This window comes from Papio anubis, chromosome 11 (assembly GCF_008728515.1).
Source record: "Papio anubis isolate 15944 chromosome 11, Panubis1.0, whole genome shotgun sequence".
Taxonomy (NCBI): Eukaryota; Metazoa; Chordata; class Mammalia; order Primates; family Cercopithecidae; genus Papio; species Papio anubis.
The window spans coordinates 66,264,623-66,290,644 of record NC_044986.1 but is presented as its reverse complement, the minus strand read 5'-3'; the positions used below and the strand labels follow the sequence as shown (position 1 = coordinate 66,290,644).

At 52.2% G+C, this 26,022-nt stretch overlaps 1 protein-coding gene across 15 annotated transcripts in view; it reads right to left on the bottom strand.

The window, feature by feature from the left end:
- The window catches only part of COL13A1 (collagen type XIII alpha 1 chain), a 158,038-nt gene extending 133,086 nt beyond the window's left edge, over positions 1 to 24,952 (bottom strand). For 10 of the 15 annotated variants that reach the window (XM_021943394.2, XM_021943401.2, XM_009214774.2 and 7 more), the window contains exons 1-2: positions 24,077 to 24,952; positions 4,372 to 4,441 (exon numbers count right to left, since the gene is read on the bottom strand). In XM_021943394.2, the coding sequence (XP_021799086.2) occupies positions 4,372 to 4,441; positions 24,077 to 24,370 (364 nt within the window). In that variant the 5' untranslated portion in view covers positions 24,371 to 24,952. The remainder of the gene's footprint in view (positions 1 to 4,371; positions 4,442 to 24,076) is intronic. The other 5 variants (XM_009214778.3, XM_031652247.1, XM_009214776.3 and 2 more) reach the window with 2 other exon arrangements.
- Between the last annotated feature and the right edge of the window lie 1,070 nt (positions 24,953 to 26,022).

Genomic DNA, 26,022 nt, shown 5'->3' with positions numbered 1-26,022 from the left:
GCCACAAGATCAACACGGCAGAGCCAGCTCTCAGCCCTGGCCTGCTAGGGAAGGAAAACCTCCACCTCCGCCTTGTCTAAGTCCTTGTATTTGGGGGTCTCTTGTTATGATGTCTATGCGGACGCCATAGGGAGTCTATGATGCCCTAAGGATACGCCTTCCCACTTGCTTATTTGATCCTTATGAACAACCTCCAAGGCCACTCCTCGGTGAAGTTTTCCCAGAGCCCCCAGCTCCTTTGGCTCCTGGGCACTTCATGCACCCCTCACCAGCACACTGACCCGGAAGGCAGCTGTGGCCTCTCCCATTAGGCTGGCTGAAGGCGACTTCTCTGCTTTCATCCATCCCCTCTGCAGTGCTGGTCATGGCGCTAGTGCACAAGCCTGACCACATCACCCCCATGCCACCACTGCTGCAGTCCAAGCCCTTTGGCCTGGCATTCAGGGTATGACTCTGGCCTACCCTTTCCCTTGGAGATGAGGCTCAGACAGCGAAGTGATTTCCTTTAGCAGCTGAGCCAGCCATTCTTCCCTCTGGGTGCAAAAACGTGTCATCCTTCACACTGCCTGCCCCACCCTGGACTTGACAGAGGCCAGCCCCACCCAGCCCCAGTGCGGCGGGCCTGAAGTAGCTGCTTCCTTGCTGGCTAGACCTATAATGTCCTGCTCCTCGTTTGTTAATAAGAAAAGGGACAGAGAATGGGAAAGTTTCCTTGGTCTTTGTATTTTTCTCAAGTGGCCTAGGAAGTCTCACGGTATGTATATCTGTTCCCAAGACCCTTCTTCTGTCCCACCAGGCCATATGCTTTGCAAATGGCCCACACCTATTCCTCTGAACTTCTAGCAGCCATGACCCTGCTAACTGAGGGTTGACCTTTGGCATCCCTCTCAGGCCTGCAAGCCCATCACTCCCTTGGCAAACAGCGCATGCAGCCCAGAAGCAGGATGCAGCCAGATCTTAGCCAGTAGATGGCTATTTTTGGACAGGGAGGATCCCAGGAGGATGCTGGCAAGGTCAGATAGAAAGGGAAAGAGGCAGGTTTTCTGCCCATGATTATGTGTCTCAGGCCTTCTGGGTGCCGCCCAGGGGCCCAAGGCTGCCACAAGGAAGAACACACCCACCACAGGACTCCGGCTTGGCCTAGCTGGCCACAGAGGGCAGGCACTGGTTTGAGGATCCAGGCTTCCATCTCAGCAACCACAGTGGCCAGGAAGAGTGTGTTTGTTTTGCCCCAATAGCAGTGAATTCAGCATCAGGCAAGATTTGGGGTGGGGTGGAGGATAAGATGTCTGAAACCAATCTGATGGCAGATGGAGAACACCAGGAAGCAGCCAGTCATCAGCAATGACTACTGATGCTCATTTATTGAATATTCACAGAGCATCTACTATGTATGGGGTACAGTATTAGGTGCTGGCAAAACACAAGTGAATCAAGCTTTAAATTTGTATGTGGCACTTGACAATTGTATGAGTCCTTCTGTGAGGATCAGGAGCCTTAAAGTGGTTTATAAACTCCAACCATCAGGAAATAATCAGAAATGCATGATGTAAGGGCAAGAACGACAGTGATGTTCTCTTTGCAAATTTGAGGATGTTCAAACATGCCAGAGTGTCAGAACTGAACTCCCTTCTACCTACTTTTAGTATTTTGAGGAGGGTTACCGATGCACATGAAGTGCTCAGTCCTGTGCCTGGCACATAGTAGATGCTCAAGTGGGACATAGTGGCAGTAACTGCTATTATTTATAATAGGTTGGGTTTGGTGTTGAGAAGGTTACCATACCAAGGCATGAGAAGCCTCAGGTCAGAGAGAGGCAGGGCAGGGGACCCAGCAGGACCCAGCCCATCCTAGGAGATTTCGCTGTGATTCCACGACGTGAGATGCTTCCGTGTGGCCATTCCAGTCCTTCCCTTCCTCAGTTACAAAAGGCTGGAAGAGCATCTTAGTTCCCTCTGATTTTGCCTGAGTTTGGGGCCTTCTGTTTAAATTCTTCGGGTGTTGCCCACTGGCTCTGGTGTACGCTTTGGGTCAAACTGCCTTCTGAGAAATTCTCAACATGCAGAGGTATCCCTCCCAGGAGCCCCTGCTCACTCTCCCTCCACGCCTGGCCAACTCAGTCCCTGCTGAGGACCAGTGTCAAGCCCTTTCTTCTCCCCATGGCGTTTCCTCCTCCCCCGACCCTCTGGGCTGCTTCATGGTCTTCTCCTCACTGCCCAGGACCCATGGGTTCCGCACAGACTCCCAGAAGGCAGGGAGAAGAGAAGTGCTCTTCCAAGTCCTTGCCCCTCCTGCCACATTCCTCCCCAGCTCCCAGCCTCCCAGGACTACCTGAGCCCGACTTTCTGAAGCACAATTTTGAAACCTATTGAGAGCCACCCACTCTGATGATGGACAGGACACTTGAAGGTCACCAGATAACTGATGTGCTTTCCCCAGTGAGGCAAGGAAGGGAGAAAGGCAAGCCTCTGCCTGGTCACAAATGTGCCCCCAACACTAGGACATGGCATTTGATAAGGATTTCTCTGCATCTTTGAAGTGCGAGAGGCAGTTGAGAAAATAACAATAATCGTGCTTACTAGGAATCAGAGAAGATGCTAAGCAGTTTCCAAGATTATCTCGAGGAATCTCTACCTTGCCAGCGTCTATTGTCCCTGTTTTCAGACAAGGCAACTGAGGCACAAAGAGGTTAAATAACTCTCTGAAGGTTATAAGCCTGGTCCATGTTGGAAATGGAATTCAAACCTACATCTTCTGTGGCTCCAAATATCCTGCCCTTAACCAGCATTCTATATGCTGAGCAAAAATCGGTTGTCATTGTCCAAGAGTTATAAGGGCAACAGACATGATCCTTGGAAACATGGGCTGCCCCACAGCCCTGATGCAAATGGTCTGTCTGCCCAGGCCCCATCACCCAACCCTCACCTCCACCCCATCTCATTAATCTTGGCATTCCTCTCCCGAAAGCTTTCCCAGACCCCCGGGCCCAATCTTCAGGGCCCAGAGGGAGGGAGGGAGCTTCCCAGGGCTTCTGGACACCCTTTTAATTAACCCAGACGACCCTCTTCTCACCGGGTCCAGCTGAATCGTTTCACAGTCTCCTTGTCTCCCAGGGCAGCATCCTGTAACTGTGACTCCCACCACAGCCCATTCACTCTCCAGCAAATGCAGTCCCTCGTTTCCCATATGCTTAACATCTGTCGGCCTCTCTTCCCTGGCTTGGGGACCTTGATGAGGGTTACTTGAGCCCCTTGGCTTCTGGGGCCAGAGGAAGGCCTGCCAGAGAGCCTAGTGAGCACCCTGCAAATGCCACCTGCCACCATGGATATCGAGGAGGCCACACGCTGAGCTGGCAGAGGCCGGTAGCAGACCAGAACTCTCTGCCATTACTTAAATGTGATACCTTGTCTTCCCCAACTCTTCTTTAGGCCTTCCTTCCCCACCGCCAAAGAGGTACAGCCCATTCTACTTCCTCAAGGAAATAGTGAAACTTCCTCATCTGCTATTCTCATGGCTTAACAATAACAGGCACCTAGAAAAGTAACAGGCACCTAGAAAAGTTCTCATAAGCTGTAACTTATCATTTGCATTCACGGTGGACAATGCACTTGAATCCAACACACTGCATGGTGCCCAGCAGGTCCTTAGTACATAGCTGTTACACAGATGAATAGACATAGTTGAGGAGCAGGCCCAAGGATACAGAGGAAAGTGCTAGAATAGCCAGGTCAGGGGTCTGCCCACACAGAGCTAGTAAGTGGCAAAAGCAGGTTTTTGTTCTAGATTAGACCAGTTCACTGTATTACACAGCCTTGTCTTGCAACCTTTGGCTTGTGCCTTCATTCCTTGCATGTAAGCACGTGTGTGTTGCATGTAGCCTAGAAGCCATATAGTGAACATGCATTGCCCTAATCCAGCTAGCTATAGAAAATAAGGTCTTACAATTATGGGGTCATTCATTCAGGTAACAAACATTTTTGCATACCTGGGAAGCTGGGGACACAATGATGAATACAGCAAGCAAGGTGCCGCCCCTTGGGGGGCTGATGGTCCCTTTGACGCTGCATAGCACTTCATAACTTTCGAAAGAGCCATGCCCATCATCTTATCTGACTTCCCCACAACCTGGTTCAAAGAGTGTCAGGCCCATAAAAGACTCTATGAACAAATGAATGGTGGGTGGACTGAAGGATGCCGGGCAGGCAGGCCAATCAGTGAGTAGATGGAAGGCAGCCACAGATATTGTCACTCCTGTCTTTCAAATGAAAAGTGATGGCCTGAGTGAGGTGAGGCTAGAGCATGGCCACCAGGAAGAACCTCTGGTCTCAGTCCTGGGAACACCCACTGTCACCTGTTTGCAGGGCTGCTTACCTGGCGGGCAGTTACATCCTGGAGATGTCTTTGGGGCCTCCCGGCGCCTCCTTGAGTGGAGCTTCCATTTCTGTACAAGGAGACAGACAAGAGGAGTCACCAGGAGCTCGTAGACACCAAGCCCTGGAAAGCGGCTGTGGGCTGACGAGGAGGGCAGCAAGAGGGGAAAGGGGTCACATAGGGGGAGCTGGCAGAACTCTTCCTGGATCAAAGACAGGCAGTTAATGGCCTTCCACTGGCCACCGTACAACTGGGTAATAAAAAGGAGACAAGAAAGCCCATCCTGGTAATCACAATGTCTGATGTCTTTGGAGCACTCTTAAAGAAATTAACCCCAAACACAGGACCCTATAAACCAGTTGCATCTTCCCGCACCTCACGCTCATGTGTACAATAACATGCTTTTCTCAGCTCTCTGCTAATAGTTTCCTGCCTTGGACTGGGCTCCTGATGGACCCCTGGGCAGGGACAGTGCCTTCTGTTCTTCTGGTGTCCCTTACAAAGCTAGCATTTGCAGACTGGGCAGGGGTACAGGAGTAGGGGGATGGCAAGGCTCTCTGCACCCCTCTGCCAAATATCTTCCTCACTTCCCTTCAAATTACTGAGCCAACCTGGAAGGCTCCAAAGAGGTGGGAGCATCAAAGAGGTAGAATATCCCAACCCTCAAGGATTTGTCATGCTCATGATGGCAAGTGGAGAGGAGCATGCATAATGACCATGCATGCAGGATGCCCCTGTGTGTCAACTCTGCAGGCTTACGCTGCACAGGGCAATGTAACAAGGGTCTCGTAAGGACTCTTACTTGATCCTTGCAACAAAGTTGGCCAGACTAGCAGTTAACAGGGACACCTCTAGAGCCAGGCTGACTGGACTAACCACAGTTCTCAGACTCTGGGCTAATAAGAGTCCTCACTTCATTGGATTACTGTGAAGTTAGAAAGATTAATGCATAGAAAGAATGGCACCTGATACCCAGGAAGTTCTCAATGAATGTTAGCCATTACCATATTCATTTCACAGGTGAGGAACTTGAAGCACAGAGAGGAGACTGCACCTGGCCAAGGTCAAGGTTGAAGTAAGGAACAGTGCTGGGATTCAAACCCACACTCTGATGCTCATGAAGCCATAGGAAGCTGGTAGCCCTAGGGTCAAATAGGACTTTCAATGTATTTTATTTGGTTCCCACAGTGAGCTTTAAATCGTTATTATTATTGAATTTGTTGCCAATATTTTGAAGTGAGTGGTTTCATGTGCAAATCTGCATTTGTAATTTCTCTTGAAAAACTAACTGAGAGATCTGGCCACATGAAGCCTGTGCTCTGGCTGGCCAGGACTGACTGCACGTGATGTGCAGTAGTCCCCACCCTGACAATGTTGACCAGTTAGGGTGACAGCCAGAGCTATTTGCTTCCTCACTACTGTGCAATTTTGCCACTCAGTGTGGGCCACAAGGGAGGTGAAGAAAGTAATATGAGAGGTGTCATAAGGGTGATATCACTTCTGGTTTGGGGATGGAGAGGGAAGGTCAGAAAGTTTCACAAGGATTCAGAGCAAGCGGAGTGATTTACTGAGGGTCATACAGTCAGGATGTAGAGGATCGGAGGTGTGAACTCTGGCCTCCTGGCACAAAGCCCGCTCCACCTGCTGGAGGAAGGTGAGTGCAAATGCCTGGGGAGGGAACACAGTGACAGATGGAGGCGGGGGCTCTGAGAGCAGAAGGGGGTCAAGATCAAGGCAACCAGAAGAAGGGAAACACCCCAAAGTGGGGACCTTCACTTAGAAAGGGGAGGCTGAGTAACAATTAGGTGGACGGATGTTGAAGCCAAACTACAAGTGGGCACAGAGCAGCCGTGGGGCCAACAAATGAGCCCCCAGGACAAAGCCTGCTCATAGCCCCTCTGGTGCCCAGCTCTGAGCCTGGCTCATGAATGCTGCTTTCCTGTAAGGGACTGCATGAACCCGCCTCCACATCCCTCCCCACCAATCACCTGGGGGCCTGGCACCCAGAAGGTGCATGACACAGGTCTGCTCAAGGACAAAACCAGTCAATGACTGACAAGCCAAGACCAGAGGAGTCAGCAGCATTTTGGCTAAAGGTTGTAACCATCAGATATGTCACCCACTCAGCAGCAGCACTAAGCAAGCTGCCATCACAGGGTTGGGCTGGAGACAGAGCTTGTGGCATGAGTGGGTGGCGCCCCTGCTCCGTCCCCATGGGGCACACCCCTAGAGGGGCGTAACTTCTCTTGGAAGAAAATATCAATAAAAAAACAAAAAATATGTAACAGGCAGTGATAAATGCTGGGAGAAAAATGAAGTAAGGCAAGGGGACAGAGCGTTATGTAAAATGGTCTTTTCATACCAGGGGATCAGGGAAGGTCTCTCTTTGAGGGGACTTTGAGAAAAGACCCAGAGGAAAGTAAGAAAATGAGTCATGTAGTACCTGGAGGAAGTAAGAAAATGAATCCTTTGGTACCTGGAGGAAGTGTGTTCCAGGCAGAGGGAACAGCAGAGGTGACGGCCCAGAGACAGGATTGTGCATGAGGCATCTGAGGAACAGGAAGGGGCGAAGTGTGGCTGGAGTGATCTGAGTGAGGACAGGGGATAGGAATGTGGGGGGCAGGAAGGCAGGTCATTAAGGCAGGGGCAGAGATTTTGAATGTGTAACATGGATCCCTGCCACTGGTTCCGGGCTTGTTGACAGCCATAAAGCACCACAGCTTGTGGGTGCTGTGGTGGGCCGTCCAGTCTCCCAGGATTAGACCAGTGGTTTAGCTGTTGGGAGTGTTGGCTGCTGATGGCTGAGCCTCTTTCTGGGAGCTGCTCTTAGCCCAAGGAAGCAGCCTTGATCAGGGTCATACCGTCCCCCAAAGGCAATCCATATTTAATTATTGATAGATGGGAGGAACGCAGACCTGGCCCCTCCGCCTCAATTTGGACTGACTCTAGGGCCACCCCAGCTATGGAGCTCCCACAGGACCAGCTGGGGCCTCTGTCATGACTGTATCACAGTTCAGCCCCTCCTCTGCCCAACTCTACTTCCCTCACTCCCCCTCCTATGTTGATGCCAATAAGTCAAATAAGTAAGTCATCTACTCATAGACCTCCACTTTGGAGACTGTTCCCTTGGGAACCCAACCTAAGGCAGACCTCCATGTGACTTTCACATTTCCTGAGACTTCACCTGACCCTCATCACTACCCGTGCAACAGGCAGGCCAGAAGTCAGCCCCATTGTATAATCCTGGAAACTAAGACCCAGAAAGGGAAAGGCAATTGCCTTAAACAAGTAAACCACAGAGGGCCTAAATTCCGGGTCCTCTAACTTCAAGTTCAATGCTTTTGTTCAATAGCTCCTATATTTATTGAGTGCCTACTATTGGTGAGACTGAGTAAAATAGAGAATGAGACACAGTCCATCAGCAAACAGCTGAGTTTGGTGTGGGAGAAGCATGCTCAGATGTGTCCAGGGGACTGTAGACTTTGGAGGGCCTGGGTGTTGAGTGGAGAGTGGGGGCTGTGAGGGTTAATTTTATCTGTTAACTTGCCTGGGCTAAGGATGCCCAGATAGCTGGGAAAACATTCTTTCTAGGTATGTTGATTAACACTGGAATTAGTAGACTCAGGAAAGAAGAGTGTCCTCACCATAGTGGGTGGGCATTATCTGATCTGTTGAGGGCCTGAGTAGAATAAGGTAGAGGGAGGAAGACTGCTCTCTCTGCTTGAGCTGGACTATCCATCTTCTCCTCCCCTTGAACATCGACTCCCCCTGCACCACAATTGGTTCTTGGCCCTTGAGACTTGGACTGGAATTTACACCATTGGCTCTCCTGGCTCTCAGGCCTTCAGGTTTAAGTGGAGCTACACCACTGGCTTTCCTGGGCCTCTTTCTTGAAGATGGCAGATTGAGGGACATCTCATCTCCATAATCACATTAGCCAGTCTCTTCTGATAACTCATTTTCTGTGCATCTATGTACAGCCTATTGCTTCTGTTTCTCTGGAGAACCCTGACTAATAACCAGGTCTTATGTGCCCAGGTAAGGATTCTAGCATGGAGGAACCCTTCGAAGGTTTTAAGCAAGGAGGTCATGTGGTCAAATTTGGGTGATATAAAGGTCACTCCAGCAGCCCGTTGAGTATAGACCAGTGAGACCGCTGGGGCTGAGGTCCTCTCTGGAGGATGTCGTGGTCATCACCCAATGAAGAGACGTGGGAGGAAGAAGGAACTAGGCACAGGATGGACTTGGAGTGGTGGTGGGAGCCAGGCCCTGCCTTGGGCAGCCAACATGCCACCCCTGGGACATAACAGAAGCAAGAGCAGGTTGTGGGAAGCTGGCAAGTTTGTGGAGCCCAGCGGGGGTAGGCACAGGCAGCTCTGGAGTTTGGGAGAGAAGGCAGGTGGGAAGGGTGGACCTGGAAGTCAGGAGCCTTGACTGGAGGGATGGAGACATCTGAGCAGGCAAAGCTACCACAGGCACAGCTAGAAAACAAGGTCAGATTGGGGTGTGTTTTCTTGGCCTGCCCAGAGTTGATTTTGAAAGAGTATTGAATCTCAACAGTACCACAACCCAGCCACAGTCTAGGCTTCAACACTCTGCCCACGGATCTCCATTTCCCAAGGACCTAACACCCTAGTCCCAGGGACCCTTGAATCCCACAGGACCTTCAACCTGTGGGTCCTACCAGCTTTTTACTGTCCATCACCACCATGTGTCACTTCCCTCCGCGCCCGGCTCAAATTCTGCGGACAGTGATTATCACCACTCCCTGTCTGCACCCTTCACTGCCTCGACACCCTCCCCCTTCACTAAGCCACAAGCCTAGCTAGATCCAACGTCTCCTCCTACCCCACCCCTGCACACAGGCAGCGGGGTAAAGTGGGAGAAACACACAACCTCGCTGACTGATCTTACTTTAAATTTGTGATCTAGATCTCAAACGGAAGCCCAGCAATCATTCTGTGCTTCCCTCAACGCTTCACCATTGCACTGTCCTAGGAATTTTCACACTTCCTCTCCCCAAACCACCAACACCCCCTCCCCCAACTTCATTGTCAACTGAAGACCTTGAGAAGAAAAGCAAGCAGCAGAGGACTTCCAGAGGCAGCCACCACTACACGTGCCGTCCATCTGCATCTGCGCCTGCCAGCACCCTTCTCTCCTCCTGAGCTCCCCATCTGTGCTTCCACGAGGGCCAACCCCTCCTGTAGCCAGCAAGTCCCCTGCCTTCCTGCTTCATCAATCCCCTCCTCTAGATTGGATCATTTACATCAGGGACTGGCAAATGTAAATATTTGAGGCTGTGTGAGCCACATGATCTCTGCCACACCTACTCCATTCTTCCATCGGAGGCCAAAGCAGCCACAGTTTGGAAACAAATCAGTGTGGCTGTGCTCCCATAAAAAATATATATTTATAAAAACAGGCTGCAAGCTGGATTTAGCTGTAGTTAGCCCATCCTCACGGAATCATTATGCAAATATGCTGTTGTTCTTCCCAGCATAAAAAAGGAAAAGAGAAGAATAATCCTCTGTTGACTCTGGTTAGCTCTTTCCCTAGACAAACTCCTGGATGACAACCTTCGCTGCCTCCTACGTCTCTCCCGGACCACTCCTACCTGGCTCTTCCTCTGCCATCCCTTAGGAACTCTCCTGCAGGTTGCCAATGACCTCCGGGTTGCCAAATCTGGTGGACAGTCCTCTTGCCTCCTCTCAGTCAGGCTGCAACCTTTGCTCACCCCTCCTGCTCCTTAGGGCACTTCCTGCCCTTGGCTCCCAGGACATGCACTCTCCGCATTTCCCTTCTACCACCCTGGCTGTGCCCTCTCAGTCTCGTGCTGATTCCTTCTTATCTACTTGATGTCTAAATGTTGGAGATCACAGGGTCCATATCCAGGGTCTCACTTCTTTCTCTAGACACTGGCTCCCTAGGGTACCTCATCCAGTCTGATGGCTTCAAAGCCATCTATGCAGGATGATGCCCTCCAACCTATTCCTTCCTCCAAAACTTCAGATACATCTATCTGGCTGCTGGCTTGATATGGCCATTCATAGGCATCTCAGAATTAGCCTGGCAAAACTGAGCTTCTCATAGACTCTCCCAACTCCTCCCTGGACCTGCCCCTACCATCAACTTCCCCATCCCACCAGTTGCTCAAAACCTCACAATTATCATTGATGTCTATTTCTCTCACCCTACACCCATTCTACTAGCAATTCCAGTTCTTTACCTGCCAGACACGTCTGAGATCTGACCCCTTCTCACCAACTCCATGACTACCACCTGGTCCAAAGCTCGTCGTCTCTGGCCTAATTACTGTGATAGCATTCTAATGAATACTCGACTTCTGCCAGTGCCCCTGCAGACCTTTCTCAACATGGCAGCCAGGGTAATCTCACAGGCCTCTGAAGCTCTCAAACATGCTGGGCTTTCTTCTACCTCAGGGCCTTCACACTTACTGGGCTCTCTGCCTGAGTGTTCTCTTCCCAGCTACCTCTCTTCCCAGCTACCTACCCCACATGCTGTTAGGCCTTCCTTGCCTCCTGCACCCCCTCCCCAAAAATTATTCCTCCCCCAGCACACCCCCTTGTTTTATTTCCTCCTTAGGATTTATTTTTTATTTTTTATTTTTTGCTTATTTATCTTACTTATTGTCTCTTTGTACCACTAGAATGTAAGTTCAACAAGGACCTGGATACTTTGTTCTGTTCTATTCACTGCACCTAAAACAGGGCTTGGCACATAGTAGGTGCTCAATAAATATTGGTTGTTCACACATCAGGGGATTTCACATCCAATTCTGATCTCTGGTCTCTCTTGCATGATGGGAGACCTGGCAACACTGAGCATGTACAATCAGGTGATGCTGCGTGATGGTTGCCCCTTTCAGATGGATATGTGCCATCTAGGCCACCACAGTATTCTCTCTCCAAAGCCAGCTTCACCTACTTAGGCCACCAGCCTGGCCCCCATTGACATCTGACTTTGAGACCCATGGTGAGACGTCCCCAAGATGAGGCCCTAGGGTGGACCCCTAGCTATGCTGGGTAGAAAAACCTTCCTGCTTTGCCCCTGTTGGCAGCTAGGGCCTCCTGGAATGCCCTGTGTGGCCAGGGCTGAAACATCACCCGCCTGATCGGTCGCAGCTATTAAAATGCCTGTATCAGTATCAAAGGGAAAATGCCAGGCGGCTACTCACTCCCCCCAGAGAATGTGGCTCCAGCCTGGCCTTGGGTTTAGGGGACACTCCCTCCCTGCCTCAGGGATCTTAAAGGGTCCCTGCCCAACCTGGGCCTCTGCAATATGTGGGGTGGTCCAAGCTGTGGCATAGACACAGCCCAGAGGGAGAAGCCAGGTGAGACCTGCAGCTGTGACCTTGAGCCTGGCACCTCCCTTCAGGGGAATCTACAAAATAGGGATATGACCCACCACCCCCTGCTGGCCTCCTGAGTGCTGATGTGGAGACTGAATGAGACAACACAGAGGCAAGTGCCTGGAAACCACGGAGTATTGATCAATTTTGGGTTGAATTATTAGACAAGAGTTAATATTAATTATAACAGCTATGCACATTGAACTCCATATATCAGCCACTGTGCTAAGCACTTTAGGAGGAAACTATCATTGAATGATTGATTTTTGATATTATTAGTGCATGCCTCCTATTCCCTTGGAGACTGGAGTGGGACTCTCTTTTGGGTTGGCACAGATGGCCCCCAGACTCCAGTGAAGCATCTATTGTAGGCAGAGCTTGGCAGTGTTGAAATCTTATCATATCAGCTTGACTACACTTGGGAGTGCCAGAGCCTTGGGGCCTAGTCCCAACTCTCCTACTAACTGTGTATTAAGCAAAATCTATAACCCCTCTGGACCTTGATTTTCTCATCCATAAAATGGGGATAATCTAAGTGATCTGCTAGACTACACAAGACAGCTGGCAGGACAAAATGGGATGAGGCTAGAAAACAAGCAGAGGTATCCAGATGTGAGGAGGGTGAGCACCTGTTTTGCCAGCTTGTTTTGCTTGGTGGCCAGGTGAAGGCCACTTCTCTCTTAAGCCAGTGCCGGGCCTGCCTCCTCCCACCTGCTGTAATGAGGCTGGCCTGATCTCTGCTGCCCTGGCCCCATGGCGTGCACCACTGTGACAAGTGGTCAAGTTTCCTGCACTTGCCACGTCCCTCCTCCTCCTGGGAAACTCAGAGCCCCTCTCCCGGAAAGGGAGGGTGAGTGAGGAGGGTCTGACCTGCAGTCCTGCCTTTTGACCCTGAGAACTAGGAGTTGAAGGAAGAGGAGCTGCCCACTGAAATGACCACAGCAGGCAAAGCTCCAGCCCCTGTGCCAGCACTCTGATCATAATGCCTGGCACAGGGCGGGGGCTTGATCCCATCTGCTAGAGGCCTTTTGATCATCCTGCAGCATAACTGCTGCTGGGCTGGCTGCCCCATTGCCGACTGAGCTGGCCCTCGGATGTCAGGGGCCCAGGTCAGATGTCTCGATCCACACTCAAACCGAATTACTTACTTTTAGGTCAGCCCTCTAGGACTCATCCTTGTAGTCCCAGGAGGAGGTGGGCTTTGGCAGAATTGGGATAAATGGGCATGGGGTAGGGAGGGCATTCCCGTGAGGAGGTATAGAGGCAGGACCTGGCTGCTCAGTGCTGGCTCCATGGGCTACATCCCAGGGACTGCAGGAGAGGGATGTCTCCACAGAAGGGGTTAAAGGGACGGGCCCACATGTAGCCACGTGCCCCAGGGCACAGGCAGCTTGGCAGGGTGAAATCAAAGCGGAGGAAATCAAGACATCCAACCCACAACCACCGAAACTGAACTTGCCAGGGCTGCTGCAGGGGCCTGTGTGCTGGGGACAGCGAGGGGGTGCCACAGGGGTGCCTTAGGAGCTGTCTTCTCCCTACCTCAACAGTTCTCTTCATGCAGTGGACTTGGCGCCTGATCACAGACTCCGGTCATGAAACAGGGGCCTGCAGGTCCTCCGGATAGCACATACTGCCTCTGTCTCCCTCTGCCTCCCTGTCTCACCAGAACCACAGACAGATGTGGCCCCAGGTTCTACGGTTCAGAAAAAAGTCAGGGACAGGAGGCACATACCCCATGTGAGCTTTGCAGCCTTCATATGAGGAAGTCCTTCCTTCTAGCTAACCTGAGACCCTGCTGCTGCCACAGGGAGTCAAGGAGCTGATGGTGTGCGTAGGGGGCAGATTGGCAAGGGGCTCAGGACCTCTAGGATCTCAGGGGTCCAGGGGTCATCTCTGGGCCTGGTGCAGGATGAGGCAGGGGCCCCCAACCACAAAGAAGGAAAGGGCAGAGAGTAAGAGTCCTGGGGTGAATGTTGGGGACCTTTTTCCTCCTTTCCTGCCTTTCACAAGTGGGTATTGACTATCTACGATGTGCTAGCGGTTAATGTTGGGAACCTTGCTATGCAAAGCAGACACTGAGGCTGCTCCCATGAAGTTTATCCTCTAGGGAGGGGAACAGAAAAGCCTACAAACCACACACATCAATGTGGAGCAGCCGTTGTCATGAGACCTGTGGCCAAAAGGGGCAAGGAGCTGAGAGCCAGCTGGGGCATGGACTAGTCTGGGTTATGGCAGAAAAGTGAGACATGAGCCAAGATCTGAAGCTGAGCAGTAACTCACCAGGTGAGGGGCCCAGGCACACGGGAGTGGCTGAAAGCTAACCCAATAATGTGCTTCTTAGGAGCCAGGCAAGCATCTTGCATGTATTAGGTTGGTGCAAAAGTAATTGCAGTTTTTGCCATTACTTTTAATAGCAATTAAAAGCAATTACTTTTGCACCAGCTTAATGTTATTCACCCAGCACTCACTGCAACCCATTTCATGAGCAAGGAAACTAAGAGAGAGAGGGGCCAAGTAACCTGCCAAGACAGCATACAGCCTGAAAGGACAGAGGCAGAATTTGAACCCAGGAAGCCTGGCTCAGAGCCCACACCTTGACTCTAGGCCTGTGAGAGGTGAAACTTGGCTCTTTCAAGGAGATTGGATGATCTATTACTGGAGTACCAGTCACTACTCAAAGCACTTTATGTCTTAACTTTTTTTAATCCTAAAAACAACCCTCATAAAAGTACTCTTATTATCATAACCCTTATTTTACAGAGGTGTAACCTAAGGCACAGAGAGCTTGAATAACTTGCCCAAGGTCGCATCGTCAGTAATTGGCAGAGCTGGTCTTGAACCCAGCAACCTGGTTCCAGAATCTGTGCTCCACCGTGTAGCTGGACTCCAGAAGCAAGGGCAGGTGAGCCATGAGGCTGGAGAGGGTAATAAGGGCTGTACCTGAAGGCTACATGGGTCGCATTTAGCAATGTGTTCTCCAGCCTGAGAGCAACAGGGAGTTACTGAAGAGTTCAATCAGGGAGATGGCATCATTGTGTTTAGTTTTCTAAAAGGTCCCCTCTGGCTGCTGTGTGGATAAGAGAGTCAGGACAGCATGGGTGAGAGCAGATGAGTTAGGGAGTCGGGCTGGGGAGGGCAGGCAGGGATGGAGAGGAGCGGACAGGTCTGCAGAAGCTGAGAAGGTGTGGACAGGAGGGCCGCGGTGGTGTGGCTGGAGGCCAGTGTGCTCACATATGAAGGGATGCTGGTGAGGGGTGGATTTCCTGCTCAGTTTAGACAGGTAGAGTTTGAGGTGCTTTTAAGACATGCTGGAGTTGCGGGTTGGTGGGTGTAGAGATTGGCTGGGGCTCTGATGATATTAAGAGCCAGAGATGTCCTACCATGGCACAGTCAGTCATATAAGGTAGTGAGCTCCCCGTCACTGAGGTGTAAGCTTGAGGACCAAGGCTGCTGTAGGAAATTCCTAGAGCAGCACCTGACTTATGAAGGCCCTTCCTGATTCTATGGAGTTGGCTGAGGCTGGAGGTGTCAGGAGCACCCTCTGACCTCCCGTGTCACAGAGCTTCCCCCAACTCCAGGAAACCTCAAATGCCAGTTCAAGGGGAGGTGGATGAAGCTATTCCTGGAAGAGCCCTGGCAAATGCCCCTTTAACCCAGCCCCCTTTCTGCATCCTTGTCCCAAGAGGTCAACCTTTCTGACCTGCCCTATAGGCCACCTTATCAGAGCACGACCTGGTGCTAAAGAGGTGCCTTCACAGAGCATCTGCAGCCTGACAGAGGGCCACAGGTGCAAAGTCCTTCTATGGCAGAAGTTCAGGTCCCACAACAGCTTTTAGGGGCAGCAAGGTTCTTCTGCTGCAACCCAAAGAACAGATAAAAAACCAAAGTGCCTGAAGGGAGGGTGGGGCGGGCAGGAGGAAGGAGAGTGTGGGCAGAGGGAAATGCCTGGACAAATGCTCAAAGGAGAATGACCAAGACTTGAGGAGGCAGGCAAGGCTGGGGTGGGAGTGAGGATGGGAAAGGGCCAAGGAGGCAGAGGCCCAGCCTACATGGACCCCAGCCATGTGGTGTTTCAGGCAAACCCACAATAGCTGCCAGGCAGGGAGACAGGGGCCCAGTGTCCCCTCAAAGGCCATGCCCAGGCTCTCTGGCAGGCAGTTCCGCCCCTTTGTGCTCGACTGGCCCTTGCTCTTTGAAGGACCAGGGGAGCACCCCCTGCCAGCAGGCCCACCCCTTCTGCCACAGGCAGCATCTCTGCAAGGAGGCCCCACACCCAGGGCTGTGGATGGGAGAGCGGGAGTGTCAGCAGGGGCTGCTGCTGGGGCCTGCCAGCAGCCCAGACAACACCCAGCGCAGCTGGTGACCCCATCCACCCTAGCCTCCCCAGACCCAGGCCTCAGTTTCCCCTGGAGAAGCCTGCTGACTTCCTCTGACTGAGGGCTCAATAGACTGTTTCTGGGAGGGGCAGAACCCAACCCAAAGAGGTGGAAGAAGGATTTCTGAGGCTTCCTGGAGGGCAAACCTCAGTTGATTTTGTTTTTGGGAAACAACAGTGAAAAGCCTGCTGCTTGCCCTTCTTCAAACCTCCCAGTGCACAAGGAGACTTTTGTTGACATCTCACCGTGAGCCTCGTCACTGCCCCTCAGCCCCTCAAGCACTGCTTGGGACCCACGTAAGGAGGTCTGGGTTTCACTGCACAGGGAGCTCCAAGCACTGGGCCACACAGACCCTGTCTCTCTCTCTCTCTCTCTCTCTCTCATTCTCAGGGCCTGCCAGGCCCAGCCGCAGAACACGATCACCCGTGGAGCTCGTTAGACACTTACGGCCAAGCCCTACCCATGGACATCTGTAGCAGGTATTGGGAACAATTGACCTGGCGTGTTTTGAAAGCTCCCCAGGCGATTCTAATGCAACCAGCATCACTCGTACAAGTGCAAGCCTTTCAGGACATCTGGATCAGAGGAGGGGAGAGTAACTTTAAAATGTTTAGTTACTTCAGAACTTTTACCCCTCTCTGGCTCTAAAAGGGAGACTTCAGGCAGCTGATACAAAGACAGACAGACACTATACAGTAAGGTAGAAGAACAGCAAAGGCAGAGTGATCAAATAGGATCTGGGATCAAGGCTCATACAAAAGCCTTTGCCACTGTCTGAACCCCAGATTTGCTGCTAAACTTCCTAGTGGCCAGGTCAGAGTCTGAGAGACAAGAACAAACCCATCCATCTTGGGAAACCCAAGCATTCCAGAGGCCAAGGCTGGACAAGGGCTTCCCTCAGGGTGCTCATCACCAAGGCCTGATGTAATTAGCAACACTCACAATGTCTTTCCTACAACAAAGATGGTGGTGCAGCCCTGACGCCAAGGCAGTTCAGTAAACACTGCCTCTGGGAGCCAAACTGAACAGATCCCCAGCCCCTGGCTGGTTTGACTGGCCTCAGCAGAGTTAGAGAGGTAGGACACTTCATACAGACAAGTATATCCTAGTGGCTGAGGATGCCAGCTCTGGGCCACACTGCCGGATTTCAAGGCCTAGTTATGCTACTCACATACTGTGTGACCATGGGAAAGTTGCTTAACTTTTCTGTGCCTCTATTCTTTCTTCTGTAAGAAGGGAATAGTAACAGTAGTAACCACTTCATAGGATTATTGTGAGAATTTAGCGAATCAATAGATGTAAAGGTCTTTGAATAGTCCCTGGTATACAGTGTAAGTGTAAGCTCAATACACAGTGTAAACTCAATAAATATCAGCCACCAATAAAAGTTGTGGACAAGGTGCATGCAGCCCCATATTATCTCCTCCAATGATGAGAGAGGTGGCAATGGTTACAGTTGCCATTAGCCAAATGATTTCATTTAATCCTACAACAACCCTGTAAGGAGGATGTCATCATCTCCATTTTTCAGATCAGGGTACTGAGGTTCAGGTCACACAGTTAGTGGCAGGGGTTCAAATGCCATGGTGTTGTCTGCTTCACCATTTGGCCACCCCCTGACTCTGTAAAGAAAAACCTTGGCAGGCAGCTGGGGCAGGTAAAAATGAAGCTCCTGACGTTGAGAGTAGAGGATGGGAGGGGGTGGGTGCTCCCAGCTTCTCTGCCCAATGGGGAACACATCACCGAGCCTTTTCTGCTCTCCCAGCCAGGATGCATCTTGCAGCCTGGACACACAGAAGTCAAGCATCTCATCCTCTGCTGGTTGCTGAGAAACACCCCTGGAGCAAATGCTGAGCCTACAGTTGGGTCCAGGGCCGGGGACATTGCGAGGAAGGCTGACTAAGAAACCTTCCCCAGCCTCTAGCAGGGGGACCTTATGTCAACAGCTAATTTGTGAGAGCTGCCTACTATATGCAAAGTCCTGGGCTAGACTTAATAAGGGACCCAAGACTGCATGCCTCTATTGCTGTCATCGGGTCCTGTGTGGTCACATAGAGAGACCGTTGTACAATGTGGTTGGGTTGAGCCATGAATGGCAAATGGATTTCCTCTTGTGCACTGACTCTAATGGACGGGAGTGGCAGCCTGGGTTGCCGTTCCCTGTGCCACTGGAGGACTGTGCTGAGAAGGATTCTGAGGCCTACCTAGGCTGAAGGGGAAAGAGTGGGTTGAGTGATGAGTAGCACCTTCTATGGTTTGGGATAAGGAAAGCCAACACCACATGCTATGTCTATTTTCCTTCTCTGAGCTAAATGTCTGGCACAACCAAGGAAGAGCCACAGGAAGTGGGAGCAGGGAGGGAGCCATATTGGGTTGGAGTGGTTCGAGGAGGCTTTCCAGAGGGCAGTGGGGCAAGTCTAGAGTGATTAAGAAGAAGGGGAAAAGGCAGCTTTCTGGGAGTTACCCAACCGTAAAGCTGTGCTTAGGGCAGATGGAATGGTGTTTGAGGTGCTTTTGGTTTTCCCCACCACCTTCCTATGAGGGTTGGCTGCCTCCTGAGGTCCTCAGTCTGTTCAGAGTTATCTCCTAGTTCGAAGGCCTTTGGAGACACTGCAGAGCTCTAATAACTCTCCCTGCCTTTATAGCAAGCACCTGTTATTAAAAAAACGAAATCTAGACTTATGAAATAGCTCTTCATCTTGAACACCAACCCTCATTAGTAAGTAGCAGCTTCCTGGAACACTGTTGAAAAGGATTCTGAGGTTGCATGTAAGCTCCATGGAAAAGCGTACAGCAATTGATTAATAATGTCTGCTGAGAGCCCTGAGATGGGGAGTAGTGCACACCCAAGCCATGTATGGGCCACTGCTGACCTAGTTAATTGTCTGGAAAGGGGAAGGTGTGGTGGAGGAGAGATGCCTGCTGGGCGCTGGATCCCACCCCTGACTCCTCTGGTACCATCTTGTGCTGGCTGCATTTGAGGAAACCTGGATCCAGAGTCTGTCCATATACTGAGGTCCAGGCAGCTGTGGTCAGCACAGGACACTGTGCACAGGTTACCCACCCTAGCACACATGCACTTCCCCTTTAAGAGTTTCTTCCCATCCTCATCCCAGCATTTCAGTCCTAAAGGACCCCATCCAGAGCCCCAATCTTTCAGCTGCTGCTTTGATCCCTCCCCTATATCTGTCCCCTATATCTCTTTGCCATTACTTTCAATGGCAAAAACTGAAATTACTTTTGCACCAAAATCATACACCGTATAAACATGAGACACGTTATTATAATTGTTGTTATTTTTAGGGATGAAGGAGTGTGCCTGGGGTTCCTCAACATTTTAGTCTGGAAGTTTTAACCACTTCCTCTCCCAGGAGATTCTTTAACATTCAAAGGAATGAATCAGAGATAGTGGGAGGGAGGTACAGTGACATCAGTCTTCTCATCTGTAAAATGGGGTGGTGTGAATGTCAGTCCCTTAGGGAAGTTGCGAGGATTGAAAGAGATATAATGGTAACACGCATAGCATTGGCCCCTGTATGTACCCTATAACTATGGGACGTTTCTAGTACAGTTTATGATGTTATCATTGGGGGTGAGGAGTCTAACTGGCATCTCCCAAAACTCACCTTAAAAGTGGCTGCTGAGACCCTCCTCTGCTTCCCCTTGGGCCTAGAAAATGGATTTGGCTCTTTTTTTTTTTGAGATGGAGTCTTGCTCTGTCGCCCATGCTGGAGTGCAATGGCTCGATCTCAGCTCACTGCAACCTCCGCCTCCCAGTTCAAGCGATTCTCCTGCCTCAGCCTCCCGCGTAGCTGGGATTATAGGTGCCCGCCACCATGTCCAGCTAATTTTTGTATTTTTTAGTAGAGCTGGGGTTTCACCATGTTGGCAGTCTGGTCTCGAACTCCTGACCTCAGGTGATCCACTCACCTTGGCCTCCCAAAGTGCTGGGATTACAGGCGTGAGCCACCGCACCCGGCCCAGCATTTGGCTCTTTTAAATTCCACTCCTTTCTCATTCACTGCACACGGCTGCCCAGTCCTGGGTGTCATCTGATTTTCTCCATTTGGGACATTCCAGCTTCTTTCTCACAGCAAGCAAATCAAATAACAGGCAGCTGGACTGCTCGTTAACGGTCCCAGACCAGGAGAGAGGCACTGATGGGGGAAGAGCTGGGGCCTGAGGTCTGGAAAGCACACTCCTGGTTCCCCACAGAGCCGGCTCCCGCCATCCTCCAGTCCTGGCTCTGCACAACCCCCGTCGTGGGCTGGTCCCCTCGGATCTGCCTCTGGCTCCCCTCTCAGGCCTCCTGTCCTCCTGGGTCCCCTTGGCCGGCCCTCCCTGCAGCTCCCTCTTCCTTCTGCCTCATAGACACAGTCTTTGCCACATCACCTGCTTTCCCCATTGGCATGGGTGACATGCGTGTGCCCTGGAGTCCCACCCCCAGTTCATTGCACAGGCCGTGTGCCTCACCAGGCTTGCCCTCCCCAGTGTCCTTCTCCCATTCTTTAGGAAGTGGCCCAGTCCTGCCTGCTCCAACGATTGCCTGCCCCAGGTCCCTAAGAGCCCTCCCTGAGCACTCATCTGGTCTTGTGCATGGTCTTTGGTGATGGCACCTTTTAGTGAAGTCTCCGATCTGTCCCCAATCCCAGGAGGGAGGCAGGGCCTAGATTTTATGGAAGATGAACCCGAAGTGCAGGAGTGTAGCATGGTTTGCCTAAGGCCACACGACTGGCAAAGCCCAGCTAGAATCCTGGTCTTGGCCCCCAGACTCATCAGATGCCTGTGTGCCCCGTGAGGACAGGCACCTTCTGCACCTCCATTTTGGAGAATTGTTTTGTAAGAAAATCATTTCCCCTCTCTTGTCTCTGAATTTTCCTCTCCCGTGGCAGGTTTCTACCTGTCCCAATTCTCTGCCTTACCCATTCCTCTCCTCTGCCCTTTGCTCAGACCTGGGAGAACACACCTATACAGGGAAAGGCCCAGGATGGTCCCCTCAAGTTGCTTTGCAGGCCTGGAAGCTGCTCATAGCACAGCACTAGCCAATAGAACTTTCTGCGAGGATGTGCATATTCTTTCTCTCTACTGTCCAGCTCCATAGTCTCTAGCTGCAGTGTCCACTGAACACTTGAAACCAGGCTGTTGCAACAGACAAGCTAAAATTTAAATTTTATTTAATTTTAGTTTGTTTAAAAGTAATGAGGTTGCATATGAATAGCAGTTTCTGTATTGGACAGTCCAACACTAGGGTGTCCCTCCAGGAGCACAGAGAAGGCACCCACAGATAAGGCCACTCACACCATCCACCTGTGGCACAGTTCCCTTTCTCTGGCTCCAGCATCTTCCCCTATTGACCTCAGCCACCATTTCCAGTCACCCCTCTCTGATCCTACTTTCACCCCCATTCATTGTCCTCTCTGGCCTGCAGCAGCCTCCTGTTTGGCCTTACTGGTTTGCCAGCCATAAGCACTCACTCTAGGGGCATAACTGCCTTGCTCAAAACCCTTCAATGTCCCCCTGTTACTCTTATTTAGATCTAACTTTCTCTAAGGCCCCTCTTGACCTGAGCTGCCCGTCTCTCTCCAGCCACATCTCCTACTTCCTCACCCTCCCAGTCCTCCGGGGTCCTGGACTTCCCGCACTTCTCCCAATTCCCTCTGGCCTCCAGCCTCAAAGACTGTTCCCTTTGTCCCGTTAGAACAAGGCTTCACTCATCCACTTTTGCCTGGCAAACTCCTATTCATCCTTCAGTTCTTCATTTGAAAATCACTTCCCTAAGGAAGGCTGCCATGACTGCCACCACCATCAGACAATGCTGCATGTAATGCATTCCCCAGGCCCCTCTCTTCTTTCACTATTGTAGCTTTTTTTTTTCTTTGTACACGACATGGTCACTACCCATTTTCTTCTTTGTGCACTACTTCCCTGTAAGTTTAGGAGGGCAAAAGTGTCTCCCACAATACCTGATCCACAGCAGGCTCTCAATAAACATTTACTGAATGAATGAATGAGAATAGACCAAAAAAAAAAAAAAAAAAAGGTGGCAGGATACAGTGCAAAGAACATTGTATACAGGGCCAGGAGGCTGAGGTTCTAGTCCTGGACCTCACTATGTGACTCTGGGCTCAATTTCCCCACCTTAAAAATGGGGTTCAGTTCAGATGTTCTCTGGGATAACTTTGATATCTAGTAGTTGAAAAGATTACATTCAGTAGGGTAAATACGGAGCTGCAGCTTGGAGGGAAGGAGTGAGCATGTTGGATACAATAGTATCCACCATATAGCCCCAAGGCCCCTAGAGTATACGACTTGGCATGGCTAAGTCTGAAGCAGTGGAAGCAAGGAGCTAGGAAAGGCCAGGGCATGGTCAGGCCAGCAGGAAGGTCTGGGAAGGGGAAAGCATGGACAGAGGGGCTGCGCTAAACCCTGAAAATCAGACGCTTTATCCCTCAGCAGCCAGGACCCCCAAGATACCTGGAGGAGCTCTCACTGCCCTGACACCCTCTTCACCACCCAGCCAGTCTGGGCTCACACTGCCTGAGCCCAGAGATGCCCCACCTCCACCCCAGGCCCAGGGGACCATGGGCGACCCGATGGAGCTCTCCGGATTCCCTGGAGGCTGGCAGGGCGTGGGAATGAGCTGACAGCAGCAGTCATGGGTGCACCACTAGCGCCAGTAAGCTTGCCCTGTGACCGCCCTCTCTGCTCTGGCTCTGCAATCTCCTTCTCCTTGGCCACCCTGGAGAACTGCTCCAGCAGGTGAGAGCCTGGCAGAGGCAGCTGAGAGGAGCCTGGCTGTAGGGAATAGGTACATCTTGCCAAAATGCTCACAGCACCCCACCCACCACAGGTAGAGCTGTGCTCCAGTGTTTGCTACATCAGCACTGTTTTGCATGTTCAGAGGGGTTGGAGCGTTTGTCCCAAGTTTCCAAGTAGCAGAGTGGAGATAAAAACCCAGGGTTTCTGGACTCTACCACTGTGGTCTTTACTGTTGCACACTCCCTCCAGCTAAGTAAGAGATCCTCTCCCATTTCTTCCCCATGGAAACCTTCCATGGTCAGGACCTGCTCCAGGACCTCTTCCCAGACTGCTGCAGCCCCCACCTGCCTGTCCTCCTCTCCATCTGGGCCCTGGATCCCCTGTGCTGTCCAGATTCCCACAGATCATCAGGCCTCACCCTGCCAAGGCCCAGCCTTTCCTCTGGTGGCACAAAGAGGCTGCATGTCCCTCCTTCCTGGGGAGGGGACAGCCTTTTTCTGTATTCCCAAGATTGCCATAGCTACCTGATACACTAGTAGCGTTTAATCTACTTGGATCAAGAAAATTTGGAGAATGGGAAAAAGCATCCTTTTTCCAGAAAAATAAGAAACCTGGTTTAGGAACAAGAAGGTGTGGACTAATTTGCGGCCAAGGACAGCAGAGTCAGGCGACCCACACTTGGATCGTAGCGGCCTGGGCCAGTGAGCAGAGACCAGGGCACCACCCCCTGCAAGAACTGTCCCCTCTTCCCACAACCCCCCGTCCTTAAGGGGTGGAGGGGGAGGGCCACGGGGCTCAGTAAGCCTCAGCCTGGGCCTCTGGGCGCGCTTCCCGCTGCGTGGGCGCGGGGCGGCTGTCACACCACCCCGCCAGGTCCCGAAAGGGAGGAGTGGAGCTTGCTAGCCTCAGCGCACCCAGCCTTCCTCCACCTGCCCGGCGCGCCCAGGACGCTCCCAGCGCTGAACGCCGGGAGAGCTTGCCGGAGGCGGGAGTCGCGGGGTCATGCTCTTGCCCACCAGGTCCTCCGAATCCCTGGCAGGGCAGCGTCTGTCCGTGTCCCCGACCCCTCCCGCAGGCAACTCGCACGAACCCGGGGCTCGCAGACAGCTAGCGCCCGCGGACACCGGCTGAACAGTCTGGAGGCTGCGCGAGGGGGCGCCGCGGGGAGGAATAAAAGCCAGCAACAAAGAGCACAGACCTCGTCCAGCAGTTGGTTCACTCGTCCCAAAATAGCCGTCTCCATTTGCTGCTCCCCGCGCTCCGCTTCCAGGCGCAGCACCCGGGCCTGCAGCTCCGCCGTCCGAAAGTGGGCGAGCAGGCTGAGTGCCAGCGAGCAGAGGGCCAGCGCCAGCAGCCCGCACGACCCTGGACTCGGCAGCCGTGCGCCGCGCTCCGCCCGCGCCGCCGCCAGAGCCACCGTCCCGGGCGCGCCCAACTCCCTAGGGCCGCAGGCACCAGTGGCTGCCGCTTTGTGGGTGCTCTCCGCTACCATCCTCTCACGTCTTGAGAACCAATAAATAAATAAATAGAATAAATAAAGGCGACAGCTGCTGCCAAAAGGCTGTATCCAAACTGCGGGGCAAGGGGGAAAGGGCTTGTATCGCTGGAAAACGTCCCTTTCCGTTGCTCCCGGCAAAGAGGACGGAAAAATTAGCAGTAGGAGGGGAAGGGCCGAAAAAGCACAACCAGCGGTAATTGGGGTACACCTAGGTGAGAAAAAAAGTTATTTCGAAGAACGTTCCAAGTCCAGGAAAGTTAGGGGAATCTGACCGGCTCTCCTTCTCTCCGCCCAGTCTTTCCCTTCAAGAGTCTGCAGAGCAGTTGGTGCCGCGCTGTCAGTCCTCCTGGGCGCCTCGTGTCTCCCGGGCCAGCCAGTTTCAGTCCCCGGTCGAAGGGGCGCACATGGAGGGCCCCATGGGCAGAGGTGGGTAGTGGCGGCTGGCGAGGAGCGCTGGGGCCGATTCCGGCGCCTCTGTAACTTGACACACTCCCTGCGGCTGCACGGATCGGATGAGCAATCCGTGCTACTTCCCAAACTAATCTCTCCCGCCCCCCTCCCTCCTCCTCCTCCTCCTCACTCCTCCTCCACCTCCCGCGGGGCCGACAGCTTGAATTTGTTTATTTATGCAAACTCGCCCGGGGTGGGGGGCGTGGTGAGCAGGTCCGGCGGCCCCAGCCCGCCGGCCCGGGAGCCCCTCTCCCGCGCTCCCGGTCCTCTTTGAAGTGACACTTGGGTTATTTATAGGCAGGAAGGGGGTGTGGAGTGGAGCTGGGGCTGCACTTCTCTCTCATTCTCCGGATTCACACCGAGGGCTCGTTTGGCCTTCCACGGAGGCAGTGGGGCAGGCACCACTCCACCTTTCCCAGCCCTTGAGACCCTCCAGGAACCTGGCTGAGTTATTGTCAGGGCTTGTGGGTGAATCTCCACGTCCTGATCAGGACTACCTGATCCCTTCAGCCACTGCTCCTCTACCCCCAAGCCCTCAACCTCTTACCCCTTCCTTCTCCCCCACAACCAACTCCCTGCGGACTCTGTACCTCCTGAGATCTGCAGCTCCTCCAGTGCCAGGCGGCCAACCACATCTTTACTCTGGGGTGAAAAGTCAGCCCTCCAGGGGGCAGCAGAGCCGACACCCCTTTCTCTCTTTCAGGACCAAGACCTGAGGTAGTATGAGAAACTGAAAACTGAGCAGAAGAGCTTATTCCAGGTATCTGAGAGGTGGCTCAGTGGGGCTGCCTACCAGTCCTGACATCTCCGCTTCTTGCCTGCCACTAATCTGAGACCCCGGCCGTCTATCACTTTGTGGTGAGACCAGCCTGCCCCAATCATCACAGTCATCAAAGGTGAGCAATTCCTACATAAACTCTGGCTCCATCCCTGTGGGAGGCTTAGAGCTAACCAGGCTCTCTCCTGCTGTCATTTCCTATACTCCATTAGAGAAAAATCGGTGGCCTGAAGGGCATTTGGTAGTTTTCTCTCTTCTCTTGTCACCTCCTCCACCCCCCACATTAAGTAGCATTTGTATCCCAAGAGACTTTATCTCCTTGTGCCTGTTGACATTCCTGTGAATGAGGTGGTGGGACTGAGTTTTGGGGAGAAAGCCTATCTTGCGGGAACAGCGGGCAGAGGAGAGAGGACTGGGC